This window comes from Rhamphochromis sp. 'chilingali' (assembly GCF_963969265.1).
Source record: "Rhamphochromis sp. 'chilingali' genome assembly, chromosome: 13".
NCBI classification, from domain to species: domain Eukaryota; kingdom Metazoa; phylum Chordata; class Actinopteri; order Cichliformes; family Cichlidae; genus Rhamphochromis; species Rhamphochromis sp. 'chilingali'.
In genome coordinates this window covers 26,917,162-26,941,434 of record NC_137940.1, presented here as the reverse complement: position 1 = coordinate 26,941,434, position 24,273 = coordinate 26,917,162, and the positions used below count along the sequence as shown (strand labels likewise).

The 24,273-nt window shown below is 42.5% G+C and overlaps 4 protein-coding genes across 5 annotated transcripts in view; 1 reads left to right on the top strand and 3 right to left on the bottom strand.

The window, feature by feature from the left end:
• gabrb2a (gamma-aminobutyric acid type A receptor subunit beta2a) overlaps positions 1-7,470 on the bottom strand; it is a 33,325-nt gene extending 25,855 nt beyond the window's left edge. For both annotated transcript variants that reach the window (XM_080901765.1, XM_080901766.1), the window contains exons 1-3: positions 7,337-7,470; positions 7,100-7,200; positions 6,587-6,654 (exon numbers count right to left, since the gene is read on the bottom strand). In XM_080901765.1, the coding sequence (XP_080757891.1) occupies positions 6,587-6,654; positions 7,100-7,200; positions 7,337-7,410 (243 nt within the window). In that variant the 5' untranslated portion in view covers positions 7,411-7,470. The remainder of the gene's footprint in view (positions 1-6,586; positions 6,655-7,099; positions 7,201-7,336) is intronic.
• A 1,124-nt stretch (positions 7,471-8,594) lies between these two features.
• gabra6a (gamma-aminobutyric acid type A receptor subunit alpha6a) lies at positions 8,595-16,073 on the bottom strand (the record flags this gene model as incomplete). The annotated part of the gene is made up of 10 exons (XM_080901527.1): positions 8,595-8,623; positions 10,602-10,846; positions 13,159-13,409; positions 13,492-13,644; positions 14,591-14,734; positions 14,834-14,916; positions 15,048-15,268; positions 15,663-15,730; positions 15,841-15,947; positions 16,027-16,073. The coding sequence occupies 10 exons, from the start codon at positions 16,071-16,073 to the stop codon at positions 8,605-8,607; spliced, it is 1,338 nt and encodes a 445-aa protein (XP_080757653.1). The 3' UTR covers positions 8,595-8,604.
• Positions 16,074-16,512: 439 nt separating this feature from the next.
• nudcd2 (NudC domain containing 2) lies at positions 16,513-20,860 on the top strand. The gene is made up of 4 exons (XM_080900376.1): positions 16,513-16,912; positions 17,362-17,410; positions 17,675-17,826; positions 19,978-20,860. The coding sequence occupies exons 1-4, from the start codon at positions 16,724-16,726 to the stop codon at positions 20,059-20,061; spliced, it is 474 nt and encodes a 157-aa protein (XP_080756502.1). The 5' UTR covers positions 16,513-16,723; the 3' UTR covers positions 20,062-20,860.
• Positions 20,336-24,231, bottom strand: ccng1 (cyclin G1). The gene is made up of 6 exons (XM_080900375.1): positions 24,197-24,231; positions 23,044-23,307; positions 22,703-22,956; positions 22,269-22,347; positions 21,922-22,032; positions 20,336-21,501 (listed from the first exon to the last, which is right to left on the bottom strand). The coding sequence occupies exons 2-6, from the start codon at positions 23,305-23,307 to the stop codon at positions 21,310-21,312; spliced, it is 900 nt and encodes a 299-aa protein (XP_080756501.1). The 5' UTR covers positions 24,197-24,231; the 3' UTR covers positions 20,336-21,309.
• Between the last annotated feature and the right edge of the window lie 42 nt (positions 24,232-24,273).

The following is a 24,273-nucleotide window of genomic DNA, read 5'->3' as shown; positions in this document are numbered from 1 at the left end:
CCTTTCCCTCGTCTCTCTGCAGCTTTGCAGCAGTAGACAGAAGTCCACCATATTGCTAATGCTCTCCTGTGCTTGGTCCTGCTGTCAGGCGCTCCAGCAAAAGCAGGAAGAATATGCTAATAACAAAATCTACTGTGTGTGAGGAGACAACTGGACATTTGGGGAATAACGAGCTTGTCTGCAGACGTCTCAGCATTTACAAGCGGAGGCACATACCCAGAACAACTGGTCAAGCTGAGCGTATTCATTTGTCGTTCTCTATCTGTGTTTCTGGTTAAGTACAGTCTTCAAATTAAATATTAGGGGTCAAGGGGGCTGTAAGTGCATTCTGAATGAGTTGCCAGCCATGCACATCCTGAGGGAAGTGACAACATGGCCTTTATGACTCTCTTTCCAGTTGGTCATTTTTCAGCTACTTAGTTTCAGTGGAGAAAGTGCCTGACAGAATCATTAACAGAGTCATCAAAACACATTAAAGGCTTTTAATGGAGCTGGATAACTTACATCCCACTTTAGGAAGCTTAGATTTTTTTCCCTTTGCACTGGCCACAATGAAATTAGATTAAAACCAATTTAAAGTTTGTGCAACGTTATGCTGCGGGACTCTACAAGGGTAAGTTAATAATAAGAACATTCAGTACATTAGCAAAGCAGCGATTTCCTGTTATTATATAAGTCCCGTTGGAAAAAATCGTGGCATAATGTTTGCATTTCCATTTAAGTCACTAACTTCCTAGTGTTCAAAATATGCATACTTTTCCATATTTAACAATGTATGTTTTGCCAGATTTTACCTTTAGGTGTAGCATAAAGCTCGTGTGCCTCTTTACAGTACCTTAGGTTTAACAGTTTAAGTGACCATGGACTAAACATTAAGGCAGAAGAGCCGGCATGCATGTAAGAAAGCTGCAGGATTAAGTGTTGTTCTTGCGCTGTTGTAATTATACTGCTTACCATATTAATCTGTTACTGTGTGCGTCCACTCAGCATTACTAATGACAGTGTTCTGGATAACCTGGATTCTTCTCTTAAGCTTTTTTGGAAAGCTCAGCAGAGCAAAGGCAGAAAGAAGAATTGAAGCAGCAACACATGAAAAAAAAGTCTTTCTTGTATTTAAATGGTAGAAAGGTGTGAATATATCTGAATGAAAATGTGCAAATTTAGGTAACTAGGTGGTTTTTTAAAAGCCATTCATCACGCAGAAGCTCGATCAGTTTTTAATCAGCTTAGATGATAAGCAGGGAGGGTTGTGGGTTCGAAGCTTCTGGTGATCTGGAGGTTTGGACCAGGCATGCTCTCCCTAGGTTAAGTGCTTGATCCTAAACTGACTCCAGGTGTGATGTGAACACCTGTCTGAGTCTCTGTGTTGATGGGATGGTGTTCAGAGTGTCCAGAGGCTTTGAACCAGCCACAACCAGGACTCCAGGTGTATAAGAAGTTAAGAAAATGGATGGAGAGAAATAGAAATTAAAAACAAAATGCTAAAACAAAGTCAAAACAACCTTCATCTGGAATATAAGTGATAGAAAAATCTCAAAAAAGTCTCATCAACAAAAAAAGAGGCCTTTTCCCCCTTGACTTCATTGGATCCACCATATAAAAAAAGAAGAAGAAAAAGAGGAAAAAGAAATGGCTGGGTTGTCATAGCAACACTGAGTAAAAATAACACAAGCTTATTTTCCACAAGCTGAAAATAAAATGGAACAGGATCAGTTTGGACAAACAAGATCAAAATGGTTGCTAATTCACAGACACACAAGCGAAGCTGCATCACACGGACGTGCTGCACAGCCGTTCCTGTCCCTCTGGTCATCGGCCGCCGTTATCTGACGGCCAGATCCCGTTACTCACGTAAAGAAACACACCAGTCGGGATAAAGATCTTAATAAAAAGCTACACTCACGCCCCACTAATTCCTCCATCCCAGAAGCCACCACAGCTGGTTTGTTTAAATCTTTTAATTCACAGCCAGCTAATTAACATTCAGAGAACAGTATTATAGTACAGGCAGTGCCTCTTAACAACCACAAACCTCAGGTATTTTACATGTAATTAACAACCGGGAAGGAAAAGAGGGGAAAAAAGAGGAGTGAAAATACTCATTTAACTTCCTCCCCATTCCTGCCTTGCATTGCACAGCTATGCTCAACATATGGATTGCATACTGAAGGCATTATTATGCAGCGCTGATGCATTGCTGAGACAACAGACTCGACTTGTATTTAATCAGCTGCACCGGCTGTGTGCAGAACACTTTTTAATGCACCGTAACCAGGGTTTGGGTTCCTGGATCTGTGGTTTCAGCGAAAAAACAAACAGCATTATGCAAATCAAACTTCAGCTGCTAAGTGAGGGAGATGAGTGATGGAGAGGACAGACAGACAGACATTGATAAACCGTGGAGTAGGGTTGGGGTTGGGGGTCTCGGCCATGATATCATATCTGTGCCATATTTTGCACTAACCCCAGTGAGTCAGCACAGCCCACCCAGCAAAGATGTGTGGTCACACCTCGGACTCGGAGGACACTTTCCTCTCAAAATAGCACATTTGTAATGTCATGCAGGCGAGGCTGCTACCACAGCGCTGACTGACCTGCACATTTTTATGGCCCCACAACATGGCTGACCTTTGAGCCTGAGCAGGCCAGTGCTGCAGACCGCACAAGAATGTGCAAATATATATATATATATATATATATATATATATATATATATATATATATATATATATATATATATATATATATATATATATATATATATATATACATACATGTATACTACTTCACAGCTGTGGCACAAACACATGTGAACAGGCACTGAAACAGCAAGAGGAGCAGCAAAACTACAATTCCCACAACCGCCATGGCTTTCATGTCAGAGCAAAAAATAAATAAATAAAATAAAACAAAAATGCCACAATGTCTTCAATCAGCCACCCCCCGTTCAAAATGCAGAGTTCATTCTCCACCAGAGGCGTTTTTAGCGTTAATTAGAGGAGCGAGCAGCTGTCTGCAACCCAGTGCTGCACACCACCATGAAAGCGGGCCTGCACACAAACAGCTGATTTCAAGATCACTTCCTACAGCCAGGGGTGCCACCGGGGGTGGGGGCATTGGCCACCCCGCAAAATTTGCTGCCCTCCCCTTCCTGTCCTATGTTGGTAATAATGTAATAAGGTTGCAGAAAAGCTGGTGCCAATCCCTGGAGAGGTAACAGTTCACACTCTTACACGATCTAATACTGAGAATTATTAAAGTGATGCCTGGGACTCCCAATCAGTCAATCAGTCAATCAATTAACACAGATTATTACCTTTTTTTGTATCTTTGTTGTCATATTTTTCAGGTAACCTATACTTGACAACAGCATAATAAAACTGGAAATTATGTTTTTGGTGTGCCACCCCAAATACTTTCAGTGGCCCCCATATGGCCACCCTTATGAAAACATCCTGGAGATGGCCCTGCATACAGCTGATTCCTCCATTTTCCTTCCCCTCCACAAACTGCATTCATTTGGAAACAGACATGACTTGGATGAAGTTGGATTTATCCCTAGAAAAGCTCCTTCAGAAATCATTCCCATCTGAATATATCTTTAGACTTTCAGTTTTGCTTTCAGAAAGTTAGCCTTTGCTCTGAGGGTAGCCTGCAGAACATTTTTTGATCTTGAAGATGGTGAAGGTGGACAGCACCTTCAAAATCAGCTTAACTATTACAAGTTTAACATCTCTGCATTCTTCATTTTAATTTTGATCACTTGCACAAATTACAAAAAATCAATTTTCTTCTAACTGCCAGCTTGGCATTACAGGCAGAAGAAAAAAAAAAAAACAGGCATCAAACAATGTCCATGACATTGTTTGATGCCTGTTTTTCCAGTGGCTATCTCTGATGACACTGTTTAGACAAGACTGCATGATGCACATTTGCAGTCATCTAATTTGCTCTGTTTTTAACCCCCTACCCTGCACCAAAGTCATAACAAACTTGTGGTTTGTAGCCAAACCTTGGACTACAAAGGTCCCATAGATTACTTTAAAATACAGCAGACCTCCAAAAGAGTGTGGGGAATTATGCACAAGCATGCAGAAAATTTCCATTTCATTAGGTGACTCTGCCACAAAAATCTTGGGTTTTGATACAAGTTTTAAGGTTGTATAATTTCAGTGGGGAAGCTGAAAATAACTGACAAGGAATACACACGTGTGCTAATACTAGATGTCAAAATGGAAAAAAGCGCCAGTGCGTTTAGGAAGGACACTCCTGATCTTCTGTGCTGGCACAAAGGTCTGCAGCAACTTTAGTTCAGCTCACACCATGTGTGCAGATATCATTAGAGGAGATACCGAAACTGATCACAGTAACCTTCACATCCCTCCCACCCCGCTCCTCGCCGCCTTCATCACCAGTTTCATCCTCGCTTCTCTCTCTCCTTGTTGTTTTCCCTCTCAGCACTTTAATCTTAAAAGCAAGCTGCCCCTGATGAGGAAGATCAAAGCAGCCCTGCACCAAGCACAGGTCACCAACTCCATCCTCGTGATCATGGCGCACGGTGATATTATTGATTTCTCCGAGATCAATCTTGTCAACTGCTGTTATCCTCTACTGCACCAAAGAGAAGCCGGACGTGAAGATAGAAGGAGGAGGAGGAGGAAATTCCAGCGTGTTATGTAAGTTGCAAGGAGGATTTTTCACAACGTAGCACAAGTCCACAAGAACTTAAACTTTTTTTCCCCTTTCTTTTTGTCTAAATTTGTCTGTCGTGTCAGAGGGACGCTTGTGCCGATTTGGCAGGGAGAGCTTTTCTGAGAAATGAGAGAGATGAATGCTCTCTCATAGCCACGGGGAGTTGCATGACGTCAGTCGCCATTCACTGTTTGCGCTCATTTTTGTGTTTTGTCACAGACACACACACACACACACACACACACACACACACACATGGATGTATGAAGCAGTGTTTTTTTCCAGATGAATGCCTGCACAGATGCCTAGTTCTTAAGTAAGATAACCCTTTGGAGCAAGGCAGAGGTAGATTACATGGCTGCTGAGTCCAGAGTCACATCCAGGGATCCAGTCAATGTGGTGGGAGGGAAGGATGGAGAAGGGAAAGAGGAAGGGAGTGAGAGGGAGGGAGAGAGACAAGGAGAGGCGGAAGCTGGTGAGGGGTTTCTATTTCAAATCTCCCCGGACCCCCAAGGCACTTCCGTTCTGGCAGCATCCTCCACCAAAATGAATCATTTCCATCAAAGGAGAAGCTCTGACCATTGAGTGCTTTTCCCCACCCAAAGCAAACTCACATCACTGTCGTATCTATCTGCTGAAAAAAAAGAAAGAAAGCCCACTCTGTCCGCTTTCAAACGACCGTCAGACACAGCGGCTTTAACGGGCTGCCAAATCAAAATCTGACAAGCAAAATGAACTAGACGTCAGCTCAGAAAAAAGGAAAAGAAAAAAGAAAAAGCTTCTGTTAATGATAGAAAACACACCTCCTTCCATTCCTGGTGGCAAACTTGTTTTTCACGCTCTTATATAACACATCTATTATGTTGCCCTGCAGAGAGGCTGCTTTAGAAATCATCTTTTCTCACACTCGGATTTCTTCAATATGGCCTTAATATTTTCATTACCCCCCACCCCCTCCTCCCATGAGCAAAACCACTAATTTTACAATGGAGGCAGACAGTATTTGATGCCCTACAGCTGCAGTGAAGTAGCTTAAACTGCTTGGCAGTGTCATGTGTGCTGCAGTGGTCCGTCTGTCTGTCAGTCACACGGATCAATAGGTGGTGCTCTTGCATGGGCTGCTTAAATCCCCCCCCCCACCCACCCATCTGCCCTATCTCCAAGTCGCAGAAGTTCTACATCTTTGTGCACCCCCGAACTAAAACACACACACACCCTCCTTCTTTTGTGTGTGTGTGATGGTGGTGGTGGTGGTGGTGGTGGGGGGGGGGGGGGGGGGGGGGGGGGGGTTCTTTTCCACCGTCGTGTGATTATACATTTATTAATAACAAATTGCTGACGTCATCTGACAAATAGAGGGGAGATCGCTTGTGTAGAGGTTGATGATGAGATTGGCCGTTGAATTAAAAAGAGCGAAATTATGCGCATTTAGAGGAAAGGTGGTGTTCTAGGTCTCCTTTTTTTTTGCGTGTTTTGTGCGTGTGTGTGAGAGAGAGGCAACAAAATTACAGCACCGAGGCTTGACAACGTGAAGCAGTGACACGCACACAAACACACACACAGAAGCAGCTCTCTCCGTGCGCGCAGCCGGGGCTGTGCGTCCGAGTGCGCCAGTGAGTGTGTGTTTTGAATTCAAATGCAGCAACACACCAGAACTGCAAATGCGGAGACTGAGGAGAGGATGGCGATGATGTGTTTGGGGTAGTAGGAGGGGGGACGGAAGCCTTCACATTTTTTTTTATATCCCCCCCACCTCTAAATGTAATTAACGACCTGGCTCCATCACGTATACTGCCCCCATGATAAGTATAGCTCACTTCAGAGGATATAGCGGCCGTGCCAGGTACATTTGGCAACATGAAGCGGGCGGTAATGATAATAAAGATTCACCTACCATGTTGACTTCTGAGACCATGTCTATGCTGGCTATGTCTATATTCATCCCCACAGCAACCGGGGCACCTGTGAAGGAAGGAAGGGGGTGGTGAAAAAGGAGGCATTAACACGGGACATGAATTATTCTCACCATCATGTAAATTTTAACAAATTCGTGACGCCAGTGCAGGTTCCTCTCCGAACCCCGCACCTACAGAAGGCTTGTGCATCATCAGCCCGATCAAGAAAAAAAACCCCTACACGCTTGATACACAGATGAGCTTAAATGATGTTAATTTCATTTATTTAGCGGCGTAATCAAACATTGATGAGCGGTATCGATCACGTTAAAAGCCCCCCATCATCATATGAAATATATGCACATCATCTCTCATGGGCTAATCGGAAAGGCCTATTTGACTGTGAAGGGATAATTATGTAAATGAAAGCAGATTTTGCGATTCATTAAACATGTATCGCACGTCAGGAGGGCGTGAAAACATGACATTCCCGTTTTCAATTTGCTCGTTACCTCCGAAATCTGGCCTCAACCGAATGTCGTATCCTTTCATCAGCCTGTCCACTGTTTCTTTTACCAGAGGCATATTGCTCGGATCTTTGATATCCTTGATGCTGCGGAGAAAAGGGTGGTGTAATGCAAGAAAAGAACCACATATTAAAAAAATAGCGCATTAATGTCACGCGCCAGGCACGCGTTCACAGAGCTAAAATCGCATGCAAGACACACAGACGCAAAAAACGAGATTACCTTTGAGCCCACACAAAAGTCACTAGTAAAGAAAAAGTCAAAATCCCAAAGTGGTTTTTCCTGATCCTCCCCATCGCAACAGTTTTTGAGGCGCCTTCGGGATGCGAGTGAGGGGAGCGCACATCCAACTTACTCCAGACAGTGCAGAGGAGCCAATGAGGGGCGCATGCGTGCAGCCAGCCCAAGATCAAAGAGTGGAGACTGATGATGGTGGATGAGCAGTTTCCATTGCAGAGAAAAATATTAAAGGGACAAGTGAATGTGCGTAATGAAGAAACAAGCGTTTGTGGCAGGAGTGAAAACACCGACAACCGCGTTCGTTTAGGCTGCTTTTATTCTTCGTGCTGATTACACGGCAGATGAGTTTGTCTATTTCCTGACAAGGTCGAAGAATGGAAAAAACTGCAGGGTTTAAAATGGTCAGATTAAGTTAAGAACAACTTTATTCCCTCTGTTTTCATCTTACCGGATATATTAAGTGGTGAAAAACAGAATCAATCCATCACATGTACACGAGCCTACCTTTACACAACTATCTTTTATGCATCGTACATACAAAAATAGGAAAAGAATACCACCATCACCCATGGGTATATATCGTACTCCTCCCTGCAGTGTTTCCAGAGGACCTGCTGTACTTCTGGAAATGCAAGGGGAGCACCAAAGCAGAAATGTGGGGTGGAAAACACAAGCCCACAAGTCTTCTTCTTCTTCTTCTTCTTCTTTTTCAGGTTTCAGTACATTTTTGAGCCTTCAAGGAGGGATGCAGCCTCCTCTAAATTGCCTTTGATGTTGTTGTAGTGGGAGCTGTGCTTCTGTAGAGGGCAGGCTTCTGAAAGTGTTGGTTCACTGTTGCATCACCACCAGTTAAAGCCATCATAGATTATATCATCCACATCTTTTTGATGTGTTTCTTGGTTTGTGCGTGTGTGTGGGTGTCATGCATACCGTGTGTGTGTGTGTGTCGTCAGCTTTGGTCCGGGGGTCTCAGAAGTTGTCATGTGTGCCTCGGTGGGGTTTTAAAGTGGCCGAGGCCCGTGAAAGGGCGGCTCTTCAGCTACTGATCAGAACACAAGTGGGCAGTGGTCATAGCCTGTGAAATGAATAGATGTGCAGCGGGAGGATAAATGAGTTTCTGATTCATTTCCTCTGTCAGATGAGAGCACAGTGAATGCTGAGAGCTCGTTCGCTGAGGCAGAGGAGGGTGAGGTGAAGCCGGCTGGATGCTGAAGGTCTCTCAGGCTGCACATGCCCTTTTCCAGGTCTTCTCAGTCTAGCTCCATAACCCTGCAACACGAGAATACAGCAGAGTGGAGGGGGGGGGGGGGTGAGCAGAGTGTACAGAAGCCTCTCTGTTTCCACATTCAGAGATGCTCTCTCTGCAGTATACTGCACAGCCAAAACTGTTACCATGCTCCCTGTCCTCTCCTTAAAAAAAAAGAAAAAGAAAAAAGTAGCAGACGAGAGACATGGCGAAAATATAAAGGGGGAGAGATGTGATGCAGCTGCTCTCATGCTCTCCATCTTGTCTCTCTCATTATTCTGCAGAACGTTATAAACAAAACAACCATAAAAATTCTCTGACAGGAACATGAGAAGCATGATGAGCAGATTTGCACTCCCCAGTGTTACATAACAGATCTCTCCCCCACCATCTCTCCTTCAGCCTCTCTCTGTCTTTTTGTACTGTACCTCTCTTTTTCCTTCTTGGACATGGAGCTTTGCGCTCTATAAGCGGCTCACTTATAGGTGGGAAAGTGAAGAAGAGAAGCTTGTTCGTGTGGTTGATGCACAAAGTAAACTTAGGTTTGTTGTCACTAACACAGCCACCCTCCCTCAGGTAAACCGTACTTAAAAGAAACCAGAGCGTGATGCTTACTTTCCTCTCAAGTTAGCTGAGAGTCCAGCCTGTTGTTGTATTGTAAATCTATGATGATGATGATAAAAGCCTCAGCGCTGGCATCAATGCAGCAGCAACGCCACCTAACATCTTTCTCCTTTTCCTTTTTTTTTCTTTTCCTTTTTCGCCTACAGCTCCCGGGGCTGTTTCAGCATTAGAAATTATTGATGTCTTTACTGCCTAGATGAGTGTTTGACAAAAACTGTGGGTAGTTATGGTTCCACTGAAACTATTATATTAGCAAGACAGGATTGTGGCTTTTTGAGACACGGACTAAGTATGCGTGTACACGTTTTTTTGTTTTTTTTGTTTACCGTAAGATGTTTTTAACTTCATCTGCAGAATACTGGATACCCTCCAGCTCTATATCAGCCATTTTCACTGCTTTCAGCACGACTCAGAAGGTAGGATTTAACCATTTACATTGAGATGTAAACAAGGAGAAATACATTTGAAAGGTTGTGTCTTTTTCATAAGGTTATCTTGTCTGGATAATCTTTACGAATATATTCAAAACAGCAAACCCACAGTCTACTTGTGCAGCGCTGCACCACTTTTATGTCCCCCGCTATGTTTAGATTGCTCCCCAGATCAGATGTCCTGTCCAAACCCTTTGGCATGTGTGAGTCTGTTAAGGTGCACTGTTGAAGTAAAATTTCATTTTGGGGTAGAGTGAGTGCAGATTGTGTCTTGTGGCTAAAACCCCTGCATTTTGAATCCTCTGTTAGCACAACGGCGCATGTTCTCCCTCAGACCTCTCAGGACATTGTGATCCAACCCTGTGAAAGCCCTGGCTGCGCTCTGTGGAGTCATCTGCTTAAAAACTCCTGTCGCTTGTAATTATCCACAAAATGAAGGTTAGAACTTGAATATTGAGCTCCATAAATAGCAGGAACGCTAGGAACGATGCAGGGCTGCTCAAGGAGACCATCTTGAAGGGGACTGTGGTCTAATTTAAATCAATGTCTTTTATTTATACCTGTTATTTTAAGCAGCGTGAAAAGGAAAGAAGAGAAACTCTTTGTTGAACTGGAAAATGTATTTATCATGTTAGGGCAAAAGCCAGTGGTGCCCATTTCCTCTCTGATGTACTGAAATAAAAGTGCAGCCTTTAGCAGATGTACTCAGATGTGTCTTAGTTTTGTGCTTAGTGGTGTCTGGACCAAAATGGAGCTCTCTAGCACAGATGAATAAGCTCATGCTTGGCATCACGCATTTCGTTTCCACCTTGTTTTTTTCCACGAATTATTGATGATTACTTACCTTTTAAATGTCTGGACTTCTATACACTTTGCCTTTGCCCTATTAGACATAACAAATAGACAAAAATAGATGTACCAGTGTAATTAAGAACAGGATGTTTACCTGGGCTTCTCCATTGTGTCCTTGACCAGATAGATATACCAGTAAATTAAGTTGAAGAGAGCAAAGGAAAGGGGGAAGAGGATGCGGGCATACGCATCAATAGGGCTGGTGCCGGCCAGCTGTGGGATTTGGGGAATGGCTGAGCCCTGCTGGAGAAAAATGGGCAGATGGGGAATATCTCCTGGCTCACTGCGGCTCACTGAGTGGTTTCTCCTCTTCAGGCCTTCCCGGGGGCTGCTGTCCGACTGATGGGGGGAGTAGCAGGAATGATTTTGTGGAAAAGCGAAAAGAGGTAAAATGAGGTAAGTGTTGGTTTTGTGGTAATCACTGAAAGGGAGGGGGTGGATGTAAAAAAAAAAAAAGAAAAAAAGAGAGATGGGGCAGATTTTTAACCTCCAAATTTATAAATGGGAACACATGCTAACATGTTAGTGTCGTGTATGCAAGGCTGCAAGCCGGGTTTGTTTCCACAGGAGCGTTCTCACCATGGCATGCATCTCTACATTTCTATAGGAAGCAGCAGGAAGTTTTGAGGATGCATATATGATGGCTGTGAGATCACACGGGGAGGAGTGCTGGAGCTGCTCTCTGTTCTCACACTGAAGCTATTTTTAAAGCGAGCATCTAACCATGAGATCTACACGTGAGGCAGGTCCCAGGAGGACACCGGGGTGGCTTACAGTATTAGCATAAAGCAGACAGTATATAGCTAGCCCAGAGATGAGAGTACACAACAGCCCATATTACTTTTTAATGCATGGTGTGCCCTAAGTGAGAAGAGCGAAAGAGGCAGGGGGACTACTTGGAAATGCATAGAAAAAGAGCCGTGTGTGTGACATAGTTTCTTTTTTCTGCTTCTGCAGCTGCTGACTGTCTCCTCGTCACTAACATCACTGCATCAACTAGAGACTCAGAGGCTCTGTACCTAAAGATTCGCCATTATTAGCGCTGTAAATACACTGCGGAAAAGATGATGTAACTGAGCATTGTGTTCCTATAAAAATTTTTTTTTAAGACAACACTTATCCAGTCAACTCATGAAACTGGCTATAAAGATGTAGCCTATAGGGTATACAAGTCTCCATGTTCATAACTGGAAACTCACTGCATCTTGGCAACATATCCCTCCTTAGTAACAAAATGACTAAGTGCATTCCCAGATATAGCCTTTAAAACATACAGTATACAGTTTGGCTTTATTGCTTTGCTGAAAAAATGGATTATCTCTTAAAAGATCAGGTTAATCTAAACTACATATTTAGAATTGCTCCATTACACCACTGTGAGACTTACACTACCTCTCAGCATTACGGTTACTCCGTAATGTCCATGGTTTTGAAAGAAAAGCAAATTGTTCTAATATAACAATTAATAACTGATGGAATTAGAACTATAAATCCTTGATTTAATGATTTTATTGGAATATCTATAAAAGCCTGTTTGTTCTGTTGACATTTTATGTTACCTGTTTTATGTTTATCCAATGTAAAGGTTGATTTATCACTAAAAAGAATTTTTCTCATTTACGATAACTCCACTGAGGACTGTCTGGACCTTGAGCCCCTGTGGAGTTGATTAGAGTCTCACAATCAAACTGAAAAAATAAATTTGGTCTTTTTCCAAGTGAATGAAGATTATACCACACAAGAAATTGTGCCCAAAAGAAAATTCACACAAAGGAGTGTACTACTCTCTTTCCAACCACTACAATCTGGCACTTTAATGAAGCTGCCAGTTGAGGACCTGTGAGGTGTTCGTTTCTCAGACTAAAGACTCGGCTGCTCAGATCTCCACTTCTCTTTTTTTTTCAGGTTAGAAACCGCGATCCTGTTCTGTGTAGGAAGTAGTACACACCAGAGGTTTTATGTCAGGGTCCCACATGAATAGCCTTCATTTCTCACATCAAGAATAATGACTGTTCTACAAAAATGTGGGGTTTTTAAAACTACAGTGTAAGCACAGGGGCTGAATTCTCACACACTCACTCACTAAATGTGTCATCGCTTGTATTAGTGTGAGTGTAATGTTTTCAGCATTATAAACTTGCATTAGATGATGAAAGTGCCATTAGTGTCGCGATTGCTGGATATGCCACCCACATATGCATTAAAAATCATGATTAATAATTCCATTTATCAGTTTTTGTTATTTTTGATCGATTTAATGTAAAAAGTAGTTTTCTTTTAAAAGCAAGACATTTCTAATTGACCCCAAACATTTAAGCATTAGTGCTTGACAGTGACTTTTAAAACGCATCGAAATAGGTGGTTCAGATTCAGAAATGGCTTCTTTACATTCATCTTTCTTAACACTATCTGGTGACTGCATTACCCACAGTAAACCCCAGCCACACTGGCTCTTAACAGTAAATGTCGCTTGTAACCATTATCCCACAGAGCTGAGGAGCTGGCTAAAGAGGATTCATTCTGTTCTCACCCCAATGAAATTTGCTCATTTTTGAGTCATTTATCAGGCCCTCTGGTGGAAAGATCAGTAGGGTTCCCCTTTAAAGAAGTTATATACAGCTTTTCTACATTTTAATATGAAAACTGCTTACCGAAACTGTGTCATCATCATCGCTGCCGGTGGCCAGGACCTCAAGCTTCTCCTGTCTGGCTGCCTTCTTCTTCAGACGGTGGGCCTGCAAGGTGGCGAAGTAGTTCACTGCCGCAAATTCGACGAGAGCTGACGCCACAAAGGCAAAACACACAGCAATGAACCAATCCATTGCCGTGGCATAGGCTACTTTAGGTAGAGACTGGCGGGCACTGATGCTTAAGGTGGTCATGGTCAGCACTGTGGTGATGCCTGAAGGGCAGCAGAGTATTCATGAATCACACATGCAGAGGGAGATTAGATCAAACTGGGCATGAGGGAAGAGGGGGCATACCAGCAACTGTGCGTGCAGGAACAGACTCTTTGTTGATCCAAAAAGAGACTTGTGACAGTACGACAACCATGATAAGAGGGATGTAGGTCTGTATGAGGTAGTAGCCCAGCTTCCTCTGGAGGTGAAAATAGACCACCTGCACAGAGTAGTGACCTGCAAGATAAACAGCACGTGAGAAGACAGCGAGTGTGAGGGACAGAGCGTGGTCGCACAGAACAGATGCCCTTGCTTGCCCTTCAAAAGGGAATAGCAGCTGAAAGAACCAGTTGTTGATGCTGCCAGGACAGGAACAGGTTGCTAAGTCTAAGGGAGCAAAAGAAAGAGGAGATAGGAAGAGAGGAGAGAAGACAGTGGGACAAAAAAAGGAAGGAAGGAAAGAGGAAGAGGGGGAAGGAGCCAGTGAGGTGGGGGCTGGCGGAGAGCATGCAGTGCCACTATGTGTTTGCTGCCCTGCTCTGTCTGAACACATGCATGCAGACATTCACAGACCGAAAACGTGCTGCATCATGCACGCTCACACACACTTATTTAGACGTCCTCTGTCTCACTCTGTGTTTCTTAAATGTGTATCATCGCTACATTTTGGAGCCTGCCTCATCCTTTTCTGCTCCATTCGAGGAATGTGCTGGATTCACAGCAGGGAGGCTTTCTCCTGGTAAAAAGAGAAAATGCACACACATAAAACTCACCCCCCCACCCCGCCTGAGCATCCACTGGGGTTCTACATGGTTTTTAAGCGGTTTACTATTTATATTTTATTCCGGCACAGTTGATGTGGAGCACCCAGAATTTTGTTGTACATGTACAATGACAATAAAGGCCTATTCTATTCTATTCTATTCTATTAAGGTGCACAGTACGCATTAGGGCCTAACCACTTAAGCATCTTAGATGGTGGCTCAAGGAAGTCTTTGCCTTTATATATCGTCCTCCTGCGGGGAGCAATGGACACTAGTGCAGGGCTTGCAGACACTCATTTGACCCCTTTCTACTCAAACATTAATAAACACTTGTGGATCTTTTAATTATGCTTGTATATGTGGCTACGGCCATAATAGGCTGCTTATGAAAATAGATTTGTTTTTTTATTTTGCATTACCTGTGTTTGATTTGAATATCTCCCTGGACAAAGTCTGTCCGACAAGATCGTACTGCAGAAGACTCATTGACTCTTTGGGACAGTCGACGGAAGCTATTGGTCCCTTCCTCCAGGTAAATATAATTTCACTGCTGGTGTATGCATCTAAAACAGGAAGAAAATATCACATCAACATGCTCAAGGTTTGGTCATATTTATCAATCTGGATATTCCTGGATGCTAGCGTTGGTCTGAAATACTCACAGCTTCCAAACCGCAGAGGACAGGAGTGGCCGTCCATAGGGAAATCCATCAGGCTCATTGGACACTCTGCACTGATTGTGAGCCTGAAAGCAGGAGCTGGGATCAGTCTCTGATAAATGTTCTGATTTGGTCTTGTGTTTAGCAAAAATGATCTGCTCCAACAAACAAAAAAAAAAACAAAGAACAAAACTACACGTTCACTGTGAAAAATCACCTCATGGTGTAAAGGACAGTCCCGTTCTGCATGATGCGGAAGAGCTTGTTGGGTGTGGTCATGTTATGGGAAATGGACTTCTTGGAGTTTCTGAAGAAAGTGTCTGGCGTCCAGATTTTGTCCACCATGAGGTTATTCAGCCGCAGGATTTCAATGGGGCCCTCGAATTTCAGCCTCTCATCAACCCACATCTGGCGGAAAAACATGTCCATGGTGTACTCCTGAGGCACAAACGTAATATTGTTTTGATACAAAAAAACCCCACAACTACAATCCCAGATTCAAGAATGAAATTTCTATCTTCGTCCATTCATCAGCACGCACAAGACCGAGGTGACATTTCAATACAGAGTGAAAGGTGAGGGGAGACGATGAGGCAGTGATGGATGCCACTCATCCCGGATAATCATTAATCAATCCACTCAGCGATCCTCGCTCTCTGACATGTTGTCATATTGATTTAGAGGCCATCAATAACGGAGTTATAGGGCTGGTCAAACAGATTAAAGCTCATTAGATGGTCTCATGGCAGAGTGCCCATAAGGCTGGTCACTGAAGCACTATTATCTCCCACAGTCAGCACATACACACTTCCTGACAGAAGTACTATCTTACCATTTCAACATCTGAAACAGGTCCAAAGCTGGTGACAAAGATGTCTGTCTTCACCTCGGTGACACCGCCTGCAACATTATTTAACAAAAGCAAAATGTACCTAAGAGCACAAAAAGTGCTGTTGCATAATGTCTTTATCTCGAAGGAGCAAGGTATTAGGACATAAAGTTTAAATTACCCCCAGAACCGGGTCGCAGTCTGTTGTCATAACCATCTAGAAGTCTGTCCAGAATGCGAGTGATGTTGTCTGAGTATATCTTTTCATTTCCCCATACATTACCTAGACTGCAGAGAGAAAATCAAACCTTAAACTCGCACGATCACTTCTTTCTGCTCCACGTTTAACTCCACAGACAGGACTTACCTCATCCAGCAGATAAAAGCAGCTAAAGTTAATGAAGGGACGGCCATCCTAGGTTTTGAATCAGGTTTCACAAGTTCATAAAATTAAAAAAAAGAAAAAGAAAAAAGAGCCACTTCAGAGCAGGATTTCTGCTTATGTGTCGCTAAAGTTACCAGTAGGTATGCATATGGACGCAGGAAACAACGAGGCAGGGAGTGTAATCTAATTAACAGATTAGAAAATCCACTCCATTTTTAGAAAAACTCCGGATTTAGTTGCTTTATTTAGTTAAAATAACTAACTAATAATAGTTAAAATAGGAGCATTAAAAACAGGAAATAAATACAACACGTGACATTTCAGTAACATTAAAAAGAAAGAAAAATCCTAGCTAAAGAGTCTATGGTGTGTCTCATAGGAGCAAGGTTTTCTAATTACTGGTTCATCCTATCAGGCAGTAGATGGCGCTGCAGCTTCCGTGATTTTCACAACCGGAAATGACACCGAGACTGAGAAGAAGAAGAAATTTGGAGCTTGTGAGGGGAAAACACCACAGGGAGAGGTAAAATACACCAACTTAAAAACAGACCTTTAAAGTTAAAAACAAAACAAAACATATAGGCAACTGTAACAGTTAACCGCACAGCAAGCCTCCAGCGTATCTTCGACCTGCTCGGTTTCACGCTGGAAGCTGGTCAGCCCGGCGTGCAGCCGTAGCATGTCGGTACACTTCGAGGAGAGGAGCGGTGTCGTCCCCTGCAAGACGCCATGGGGCTCTTGGTACCAGACCATGGATGAGGTCTTCATTGAAGTCAACGTGCCTCACGGGACCACTGCTAAAGAGGTCAAGTGTCACCTGGGGTCCAGAGACATCGAGCTGTTGGTCAAGGGAAAGGAAATATTCAAGGTAGGGCACCAAAGTGACTCCCAGGTCCCGAGAATAACCTGCATGCTGTGATCTTTATTTGCAGAAAGTAAGATAATGCGATTCCTGGTTTATCCTCCAGCTCCACCCCACTCTCACCCTCTTTTACCCAGTGACTGAACTAACCAGTAAACCCAATCCAGCCTTGTAAGACCATTCATGTAGCCCCTTTCCGTCATACTTATCACAGTTGGACCTAAAAGTCCACGTCACATTTAATCAGCAGTGTCGCCTATTTTGATACCGTACAATGAAATCAGTCGGGCTGTTGTGTGTACGTAAAGAGTATGTAACTTCACTGTATTGTGCTGTAACGCAGCTAGACCTGTTCTGGTCATGTGCAGGTCTTTTAACTCTTCCAAGAACAGGTCCAGGTGTGCTGATATGAATAAAACTGATATTATTCATTTTTTATTTTATTCTTTTGCCAGGGAAAGCTATTTGGAACAACTGTATCAGATGAGGCCACATGGACACTAGGTAAGTGACACACTCACAGAAATATTAAGGGAATTAATAACTATCCTTATAACTCTAACGATTGCTGTTGACTGGCTGTGTTGTGATATTCATCCATTCATGTCTTTATGTTACTTATGTTAAGTTACTGGGGGCTTTATGTTCACCCTTTGTATTATGTCATTGTTGAATTAGAAATGGTCAAATAGAAAGGAGACATTACTAAATTAGACTTTAATGAGAGCCAGCTTAATGCATTGTTTGCTTTGCTGATCATTTCCTCAGAGGATAAATGTCTTATCCGGATCATTCTGATGAAGACCAACAGAGAAGCAGGGAACTGCTGGTCCTCGCTGCTGGAGGGGGAGTATTGTGCGAATGCTTGGGTCCAAGACCAGATGCAGAGAAAACTCACTCTGGAGAGGTTTCAGCGAGAGGTGAGTTTGATTCGCTGACCTCTGTAGCACTGTTGACTCTACTGTACATCCTAATGACTGTTGTATATTGTACGCATGTAATCCTAATACATTTCTTCTACTGCACAGCTGCTACTTTTTCAGCCAGGTTAGGACCACCTTCTAAAAAGGAAACTTTTAAAGGCTTTACATACACTTACTGGTCACTTCATTAGGTACACATCTTACAACTGCCTGGGTTTGGAGCTCATTTTGCCTTCAGAGCTGCTTTAATTCTTAATGGCACAGATTCAACAAGGTGCTGGAAATATTCCTCTGAGATTTTGTTCTATGTTGACATAATAGCGTCACACAGTCGCTGCAGACTTGTCAGCATTCATGATGTGAATTTCCAATTCTGCCACATCCCAGAGGTACTCTAATGGATTGAGATCTGGTGACCGTGGAGGCCATTTGAGACCACTGTCATGTTCAAGACACCGCTTCGAGATTGATTGATTTGAGATTTGTGACATGGTGTGTTATCTTAATGGAAACAGCCATGAGAAGATGGGTACGCTGTGGTCATGACAGGATTGACATGGTCAGCAAAAATACTCAGGTTTTGGTCTGTGGGCTCATTAGTACAAGTTGAGCATAATTTAAACACCACAGCCTATCTCCAGTATCATTAGACCATCACCACCACCAGCAGTCTGAACTTTTGATACAGGGCCACGTGGATCCATCCAAATGTTGCAGCAGAGATTGAGACTATTGTCCAATTTGAGCCCGCTTGAATTGTAGCATCAGTTTCCTGTTCTTAGCTGACAGGATGGGTCTTCTGCTGTTGTAGTTTATCTGCTTTGAGTTTCAGCATGTTGTGTTTCCAGAGAAACTCTTTTCTACATCTTGGTTGTAACAAGTAGTAACTGAGTTATTGAAGCTCCTGCTACCTGCAGCTTGAAGCAGTCAGGGCAGTCTCCTCTGACCTCCACTATCAACGATATATTTTTTCTTACAGAGCTGCCAATAACTGGATATTTTCTCTTTTTCAAACCATTCTCCATAAACCCCACAGGTGGGTCTGTGGGGAAATTGCTGTGAGATGAGCAGTTTCTGAAATATAAATATTCCAAAAAAGTTACTTAAATGACCTTTATTCTCCTCGGTCTGATGCTCAGTTTGAACTTCAGCACATCATCTTGACCATGTGTGTATGGCTAACTGTATTAAGTTGCTGCCATGTGATTGGCTGATTAGATATGCAGTTGGACAGGTGTAATGAGAGTATGTTTTGGATTGTTGAAATATAGACATCTGACTGTTTTCATTCCCAATCCATTAATAATAACTCAGTCCCCAGGTTGTGATAAATCGGTTTTTCTTATAAATGAAGCAAATCCATAAATAATGAAGGGAAATAATCAAGGGAACTCTGTGATGGTCATTTCTGGGTAGGCTAAAGAGAAAAAAAATAACCATGCCACCTTAATTCTCAGAAATGCAGCTGACATGCTCTTTGAGTTGTAGGATTATCAGTAACACTTCAGCTTGAAGGAAAGATTGGAAAATGTCTTCCTCATTACAATAGAGATTTCTGATGTAATGTGCGACATTACTAACTTGCAATTATGTGGCAGTGTGAGTCACTGACTTTTAACATATTACATATTTTGCGTAATGAAACCTGTAAGGGGTTCTGAAAGTCTGGCTGTCAGAGCTCATTCCTGAGAATGTTTTAAAGGTGATGATCTGTTAAGTTAATGAAGGCATTGCTTTCAACCTCAAAGCCCTTTATCAAGAAATCCATCCATCAGTTCATCTTCTTAACTATTTAAATTAAATTTAAATTAACAAATCAGGATGAGCTGAAGTCTCTCCGCTGATATTGTGTGAGAGGCTGACAGGTCACCAGTCTGTTGCAGGGCTAACAGTGAGACTACCAACCGTTTGTGTGCACACCTGTGGCTAATTTACTATCACTAACCTAATAAGTGTCTTTAGACTTTATTAAACACTCATTGCAGTGTTACTGCTGTGATTCTGGAAATTGTTGAGATGAGCACTCAGTGATGAGTTTGTCTTCTTACATCTGTTTCTTAAACTCAGATACATCTATCCTCAGGAAATCTTAATTACAGATTAACAATCAGCAGTATGTCTTACTGACTCTTTTTTTTCCTTTGTTAGAATCCTGGATTTGACTTCAGCGGTGCAGAGATCTCTGGGAATTTTGCCGGTGGCGGTCCAGACTTTTCCAGCTTACAGAAGTGACCCATACCATGATGCTAGTACATGCTTGAGGAGTTACCTCTGCCCATCATGCACAATGTGCAGAACAACAGTGGATGCATTCGGTCTACTGTGACAAGAATTTGCCTTGAGACGAACTAAAAAGCCTGGCTGTCACATCATTGGTCTCGTCCTCAAAGGACTGATTTTGTGCAAACCAGATGTGGGGAGTGGGAAGGCTCTACAAAGGAAGTTGATAACTCTCGTTATGAGAATTTTCTGACATGTTTTAATAAAAACAAAGTGCACTCAGCAATAGCTTTTCAATAAAGTTTTATTGAAAGGTACAAATACATAGGTTAATCAGATGGTGTATTCAGTCATTTTGAATTTGAGACCACATTTTGTTTTGTCACTAAAATCAAACTAAACAGGGAAACTGGCACAGAAAATGCGATATAAATTTCAACCTGAATTTCCACTGCAATGACCTTTTTTGGGGTTTTCTGAGTGCTCTCTAAAAAACTAACAACTTAACTCAGTATATTTGTGGCGCTTCACACGGTGTCCACAAATTAAGAGTTGGTGAAAACAACTCATCTGTAACCGTTGGTAACGTTTCATCTCAAACACTGATGAGCTGTAGATAACAGGATCATCACTAGCTTCATTTCCCTGGTACAAACCAGAGCTCCCTCGCCTTAACAAAAAAAAAAAAAAAAAATCATCACCTTGGGTAGGAGTGTGCATTCAGGACAGCTTAGCAACCTAGGGTGGGAGTGAAGGACTTTGGGCCCGATCTTTTGGTTCCATTTTTTTGCTGTTCACAAAATCCCTCTCCCTCCTCTTCCACATGGTGGACTGAGGACCTAGGTGGTTCTATACTTATTAGCTTAAAACCAGCAACCCGTTCCAGGGAAACACCAAACACCGTGGTACGGATTTAAACAAGAACATACTAGACACCTGTGCAAACGGCTCAACCAAGAAAGTAAAACTTCAACCTTTCTGAGGAAGAATTACTCCTTGTCATAGGGAAAGAAAAATGTGTGTCTGATCAACATATGATTACAAACTTAAGGGATAAAAAAAAAAAAGAAAAAAAAAAGGGGGGGGCATTTCCTTAAAGACATCCATCATCACAGATGAAGGTCTCTAAGGAAAATAAAGCTGGAGCTGTAAGTGGGTGACCATACTGCATGTTACATCCAGTCAGAGGACAAAGATGTAACAGTGGTAATGTTGTAATTTTTCTTTCCATGTCAAGTCACCCACTTGGACGCCCAGGTTTTAACAAGCTGACTCAGGTATGGTGGGAAGGTGAGTGATCTTGTAGTAGCTGTGCTTCAGCTGATGTGCAGTTCTTCCTGAAATAGTCCAGCGAAGTCTCTGGACGTTTGGCCTGCAGCACTTAGTGGTGGCGTACTCAGCCAAGCATTTTCCAACTAGCTCCCGCATGCAAACCAGATCCCCGTCTTTGATCTGCAGGAAAGAGGAGTCGCATCTTTCTCTGCTTAACACTTGGCAAGAAGCATTAAAATTCATTAAGCTACACTGCATGGATCACCACCTTATATTAACTGTGACAAAAACACTAATATGCAATAATGTTAAAAACGAGCCATTTTGGTTTGAGTTGAGCAAAGGCTCATTTTGATAGTTTTTCCTACTCTGACCTGTATGTTGATAAGATGGACCTATTCCTAATAAGGCACACGGGTGTAGCCATGAGCACACAAGTCCCACTGACCTGTTGTTTAAACCTTCTGCCTGCTAGGGGCAACCAATCAGAAGAACGTTGGCATAAAGGGCTTGTGTCTTCTGAGGCCCAGTTTAAAATAAGGATTAGTTTGAACTGCTCGTATATATTCTTTAAAGCAAAAGGCTCAGAGCTGGACTTACATTTAGCTGCTGCTGCAGATTGCTCAAGGCCTCAGATATTTTGTCAAGGTACTCTGGGTCATGTTCATCATGGGCCTCAAAACACAGGAGAGCCAGGGCAAGCAGAGATGGCTGCACAGAAACACAAACACAGTCTCTTGTTAAAAAAAAGAAAAAGAAAAAAAAAAGTAGAAACTATGATAACATTTAAAAACAAATCGACACAGATGACCTACATTATACCTGAGATACAACAACAAACGAGAAGTGTACAAGACAAAAGCAGTCTGATTTTTAATGAAAAGCGCAGAAAAGCATTGAAATAAGTCATTATTTTCAATGTGGAGAGAGTAGTTGTTTTGGCTTACCTTTATTTTGGAGAAGACAAATGAGCAGTGACAGGCTTTCAGCTGCGCCTCCAGTCTCTCAAGGCTCAGGATCTTCATGCTAAAGGGAAAAAATGCTTTTAGTGTCAAAGCAAACTGAATGTGAAGTACAGCTTACATAAATAGTGATAAAAAAGCCAACCAAAAGGATTTCTATTTTTTTTTTTTTTTTTTTAAAGGTAACGTTTGAAAAGAGGGGGGGGACTTGCATATTTGTTTTCTAACACCCTGTCACATGTCTAAAAGTCTACACGATTTCAAAAAAGGACTGTGCCTGTTGGCTAAAAAAAATATATTTTTTTTTGGTTAGTGTTAGCTTTCAAACCAAATATGAGAAGACACATTTTAGTAGAGTAAATATAATCTCGTTGAGTCATAGCTCAGCCCTGCAGGTTGGTGTGACCGTCTGTCCTTACCTCTCAGCGTCGAGCTGCTCCAGGACGTGGCTGTGAAAGACGCGGAGAAAGCGCAGGGCCGTGGGGGCCTTCACCTTCCAGTAGAGCTTCTCCATGATGATCTTCTCCATCCTCATCATGTCAGACACTGTAAAGCGATTCTGACTGATGCGAATCAGGTCATTGGCCAGAGGCACGTTCTTCTCTTCTTCTGTGGACTTCACAGCGATGTAAAAGCAGCACAGACCGACACAAGGAAGGTGCTTTGGCTGAATCTGTAGGAGATGGGGAAATGGATATTGGAGAACGGAACAACTGCTACGATTTTAAGAAAGTAAGCAAAATGTACTGCATTTACAAACCTTCATGACAGACAGAAATCGGTCCAGCAAACTGACAGCCAGCGAGAAGCTCTCTGAACTGAAACCGAAGAACCTGGTCAGTGAAAGCAGGTCCTTCACCTCCAGCTCCCTGAGTCGGGAAGTCATCCTGAGGCCATTGTCCTGGGCGCTTTCAATGAACCTCAAGCCACTCAGCTTTGGTTGGTATCGGCCCTCCAGATCAATCAGGGCCTTCAGCTGGGCTGCAAAGGGCTGTGCCACAGGGCCTGTTACTGTGTCAATCATCTGCACAGACATGAAAATAAAACTTAGTGATACAGTAAAAAAACAAACAAACAAAAGATACACTGGAATTAACTGTGTGACCATAAACTGTGTATAAAGTATTAACATAACTCTGATAAACATCTTAGTCTCTTTAATAAGGCAAGGCTCTGTCTGCTACGTAATTGAAATATTAGACTGGTGTATTTAAAGGACATCTAGTCCGAAACAAAAATGGTTAAACAAATGCAGTGAGCGTAGTTTACTAACAAGATCCTGCAACAAGCCTTCCGCTAACACATGCCCGTCACTGAACTGGACTAAACTGGACTGGACAGGAGCAATGACTGTATATAAACAGGAGGCGAAATGAGACGAACACAGAACAGGGATATGCTTCAAAAAGTTTCTCCGTTTTTAGTTAAAGCGACATTTCTGCTACTAAAAGTGTGTAAAACACGAGTTCCACAGCTTTAGTGCTAGTTTGTGAGTCCACATGTAGCCGTATCACAGCAGCAGGCCTTGTGTATGTCAGGGCAAGGACCGGCGTCATGTCGAGACATGTCCCTGCCATACACACCAAAGGAGAGCTAACGCAAAGCATGGCACAGCAAACCAAAGTGACAGTACACAGTTTAAACAATAAAGATAAGAGTGAAACAACAACATAAGTCTGTAAGTACTATGTAAGTTAAACTTCATACTTTATTAGAGAAACCAGAAAATGACAAACTACTCTTTGTTGACGACGTAAACTGTTTAGCAATCAAAGCTAACGCTAGCTAAAAATCCATTTCTAAAACTAGTAGCATTTTTTTTGGCTGATAGCAACACATCATTTACTGTTTAGAGCCACGAACACCACTAGATAAAAAAATATATATCATATAAGGAAAATGGGTTTACTTACCTTAAACAGTTACGTTGCTTTTTGTATTTTAAAAAAAAAAAAGAGCAGGTGGAAAAAAAAATCCACGCGCTTCAAAT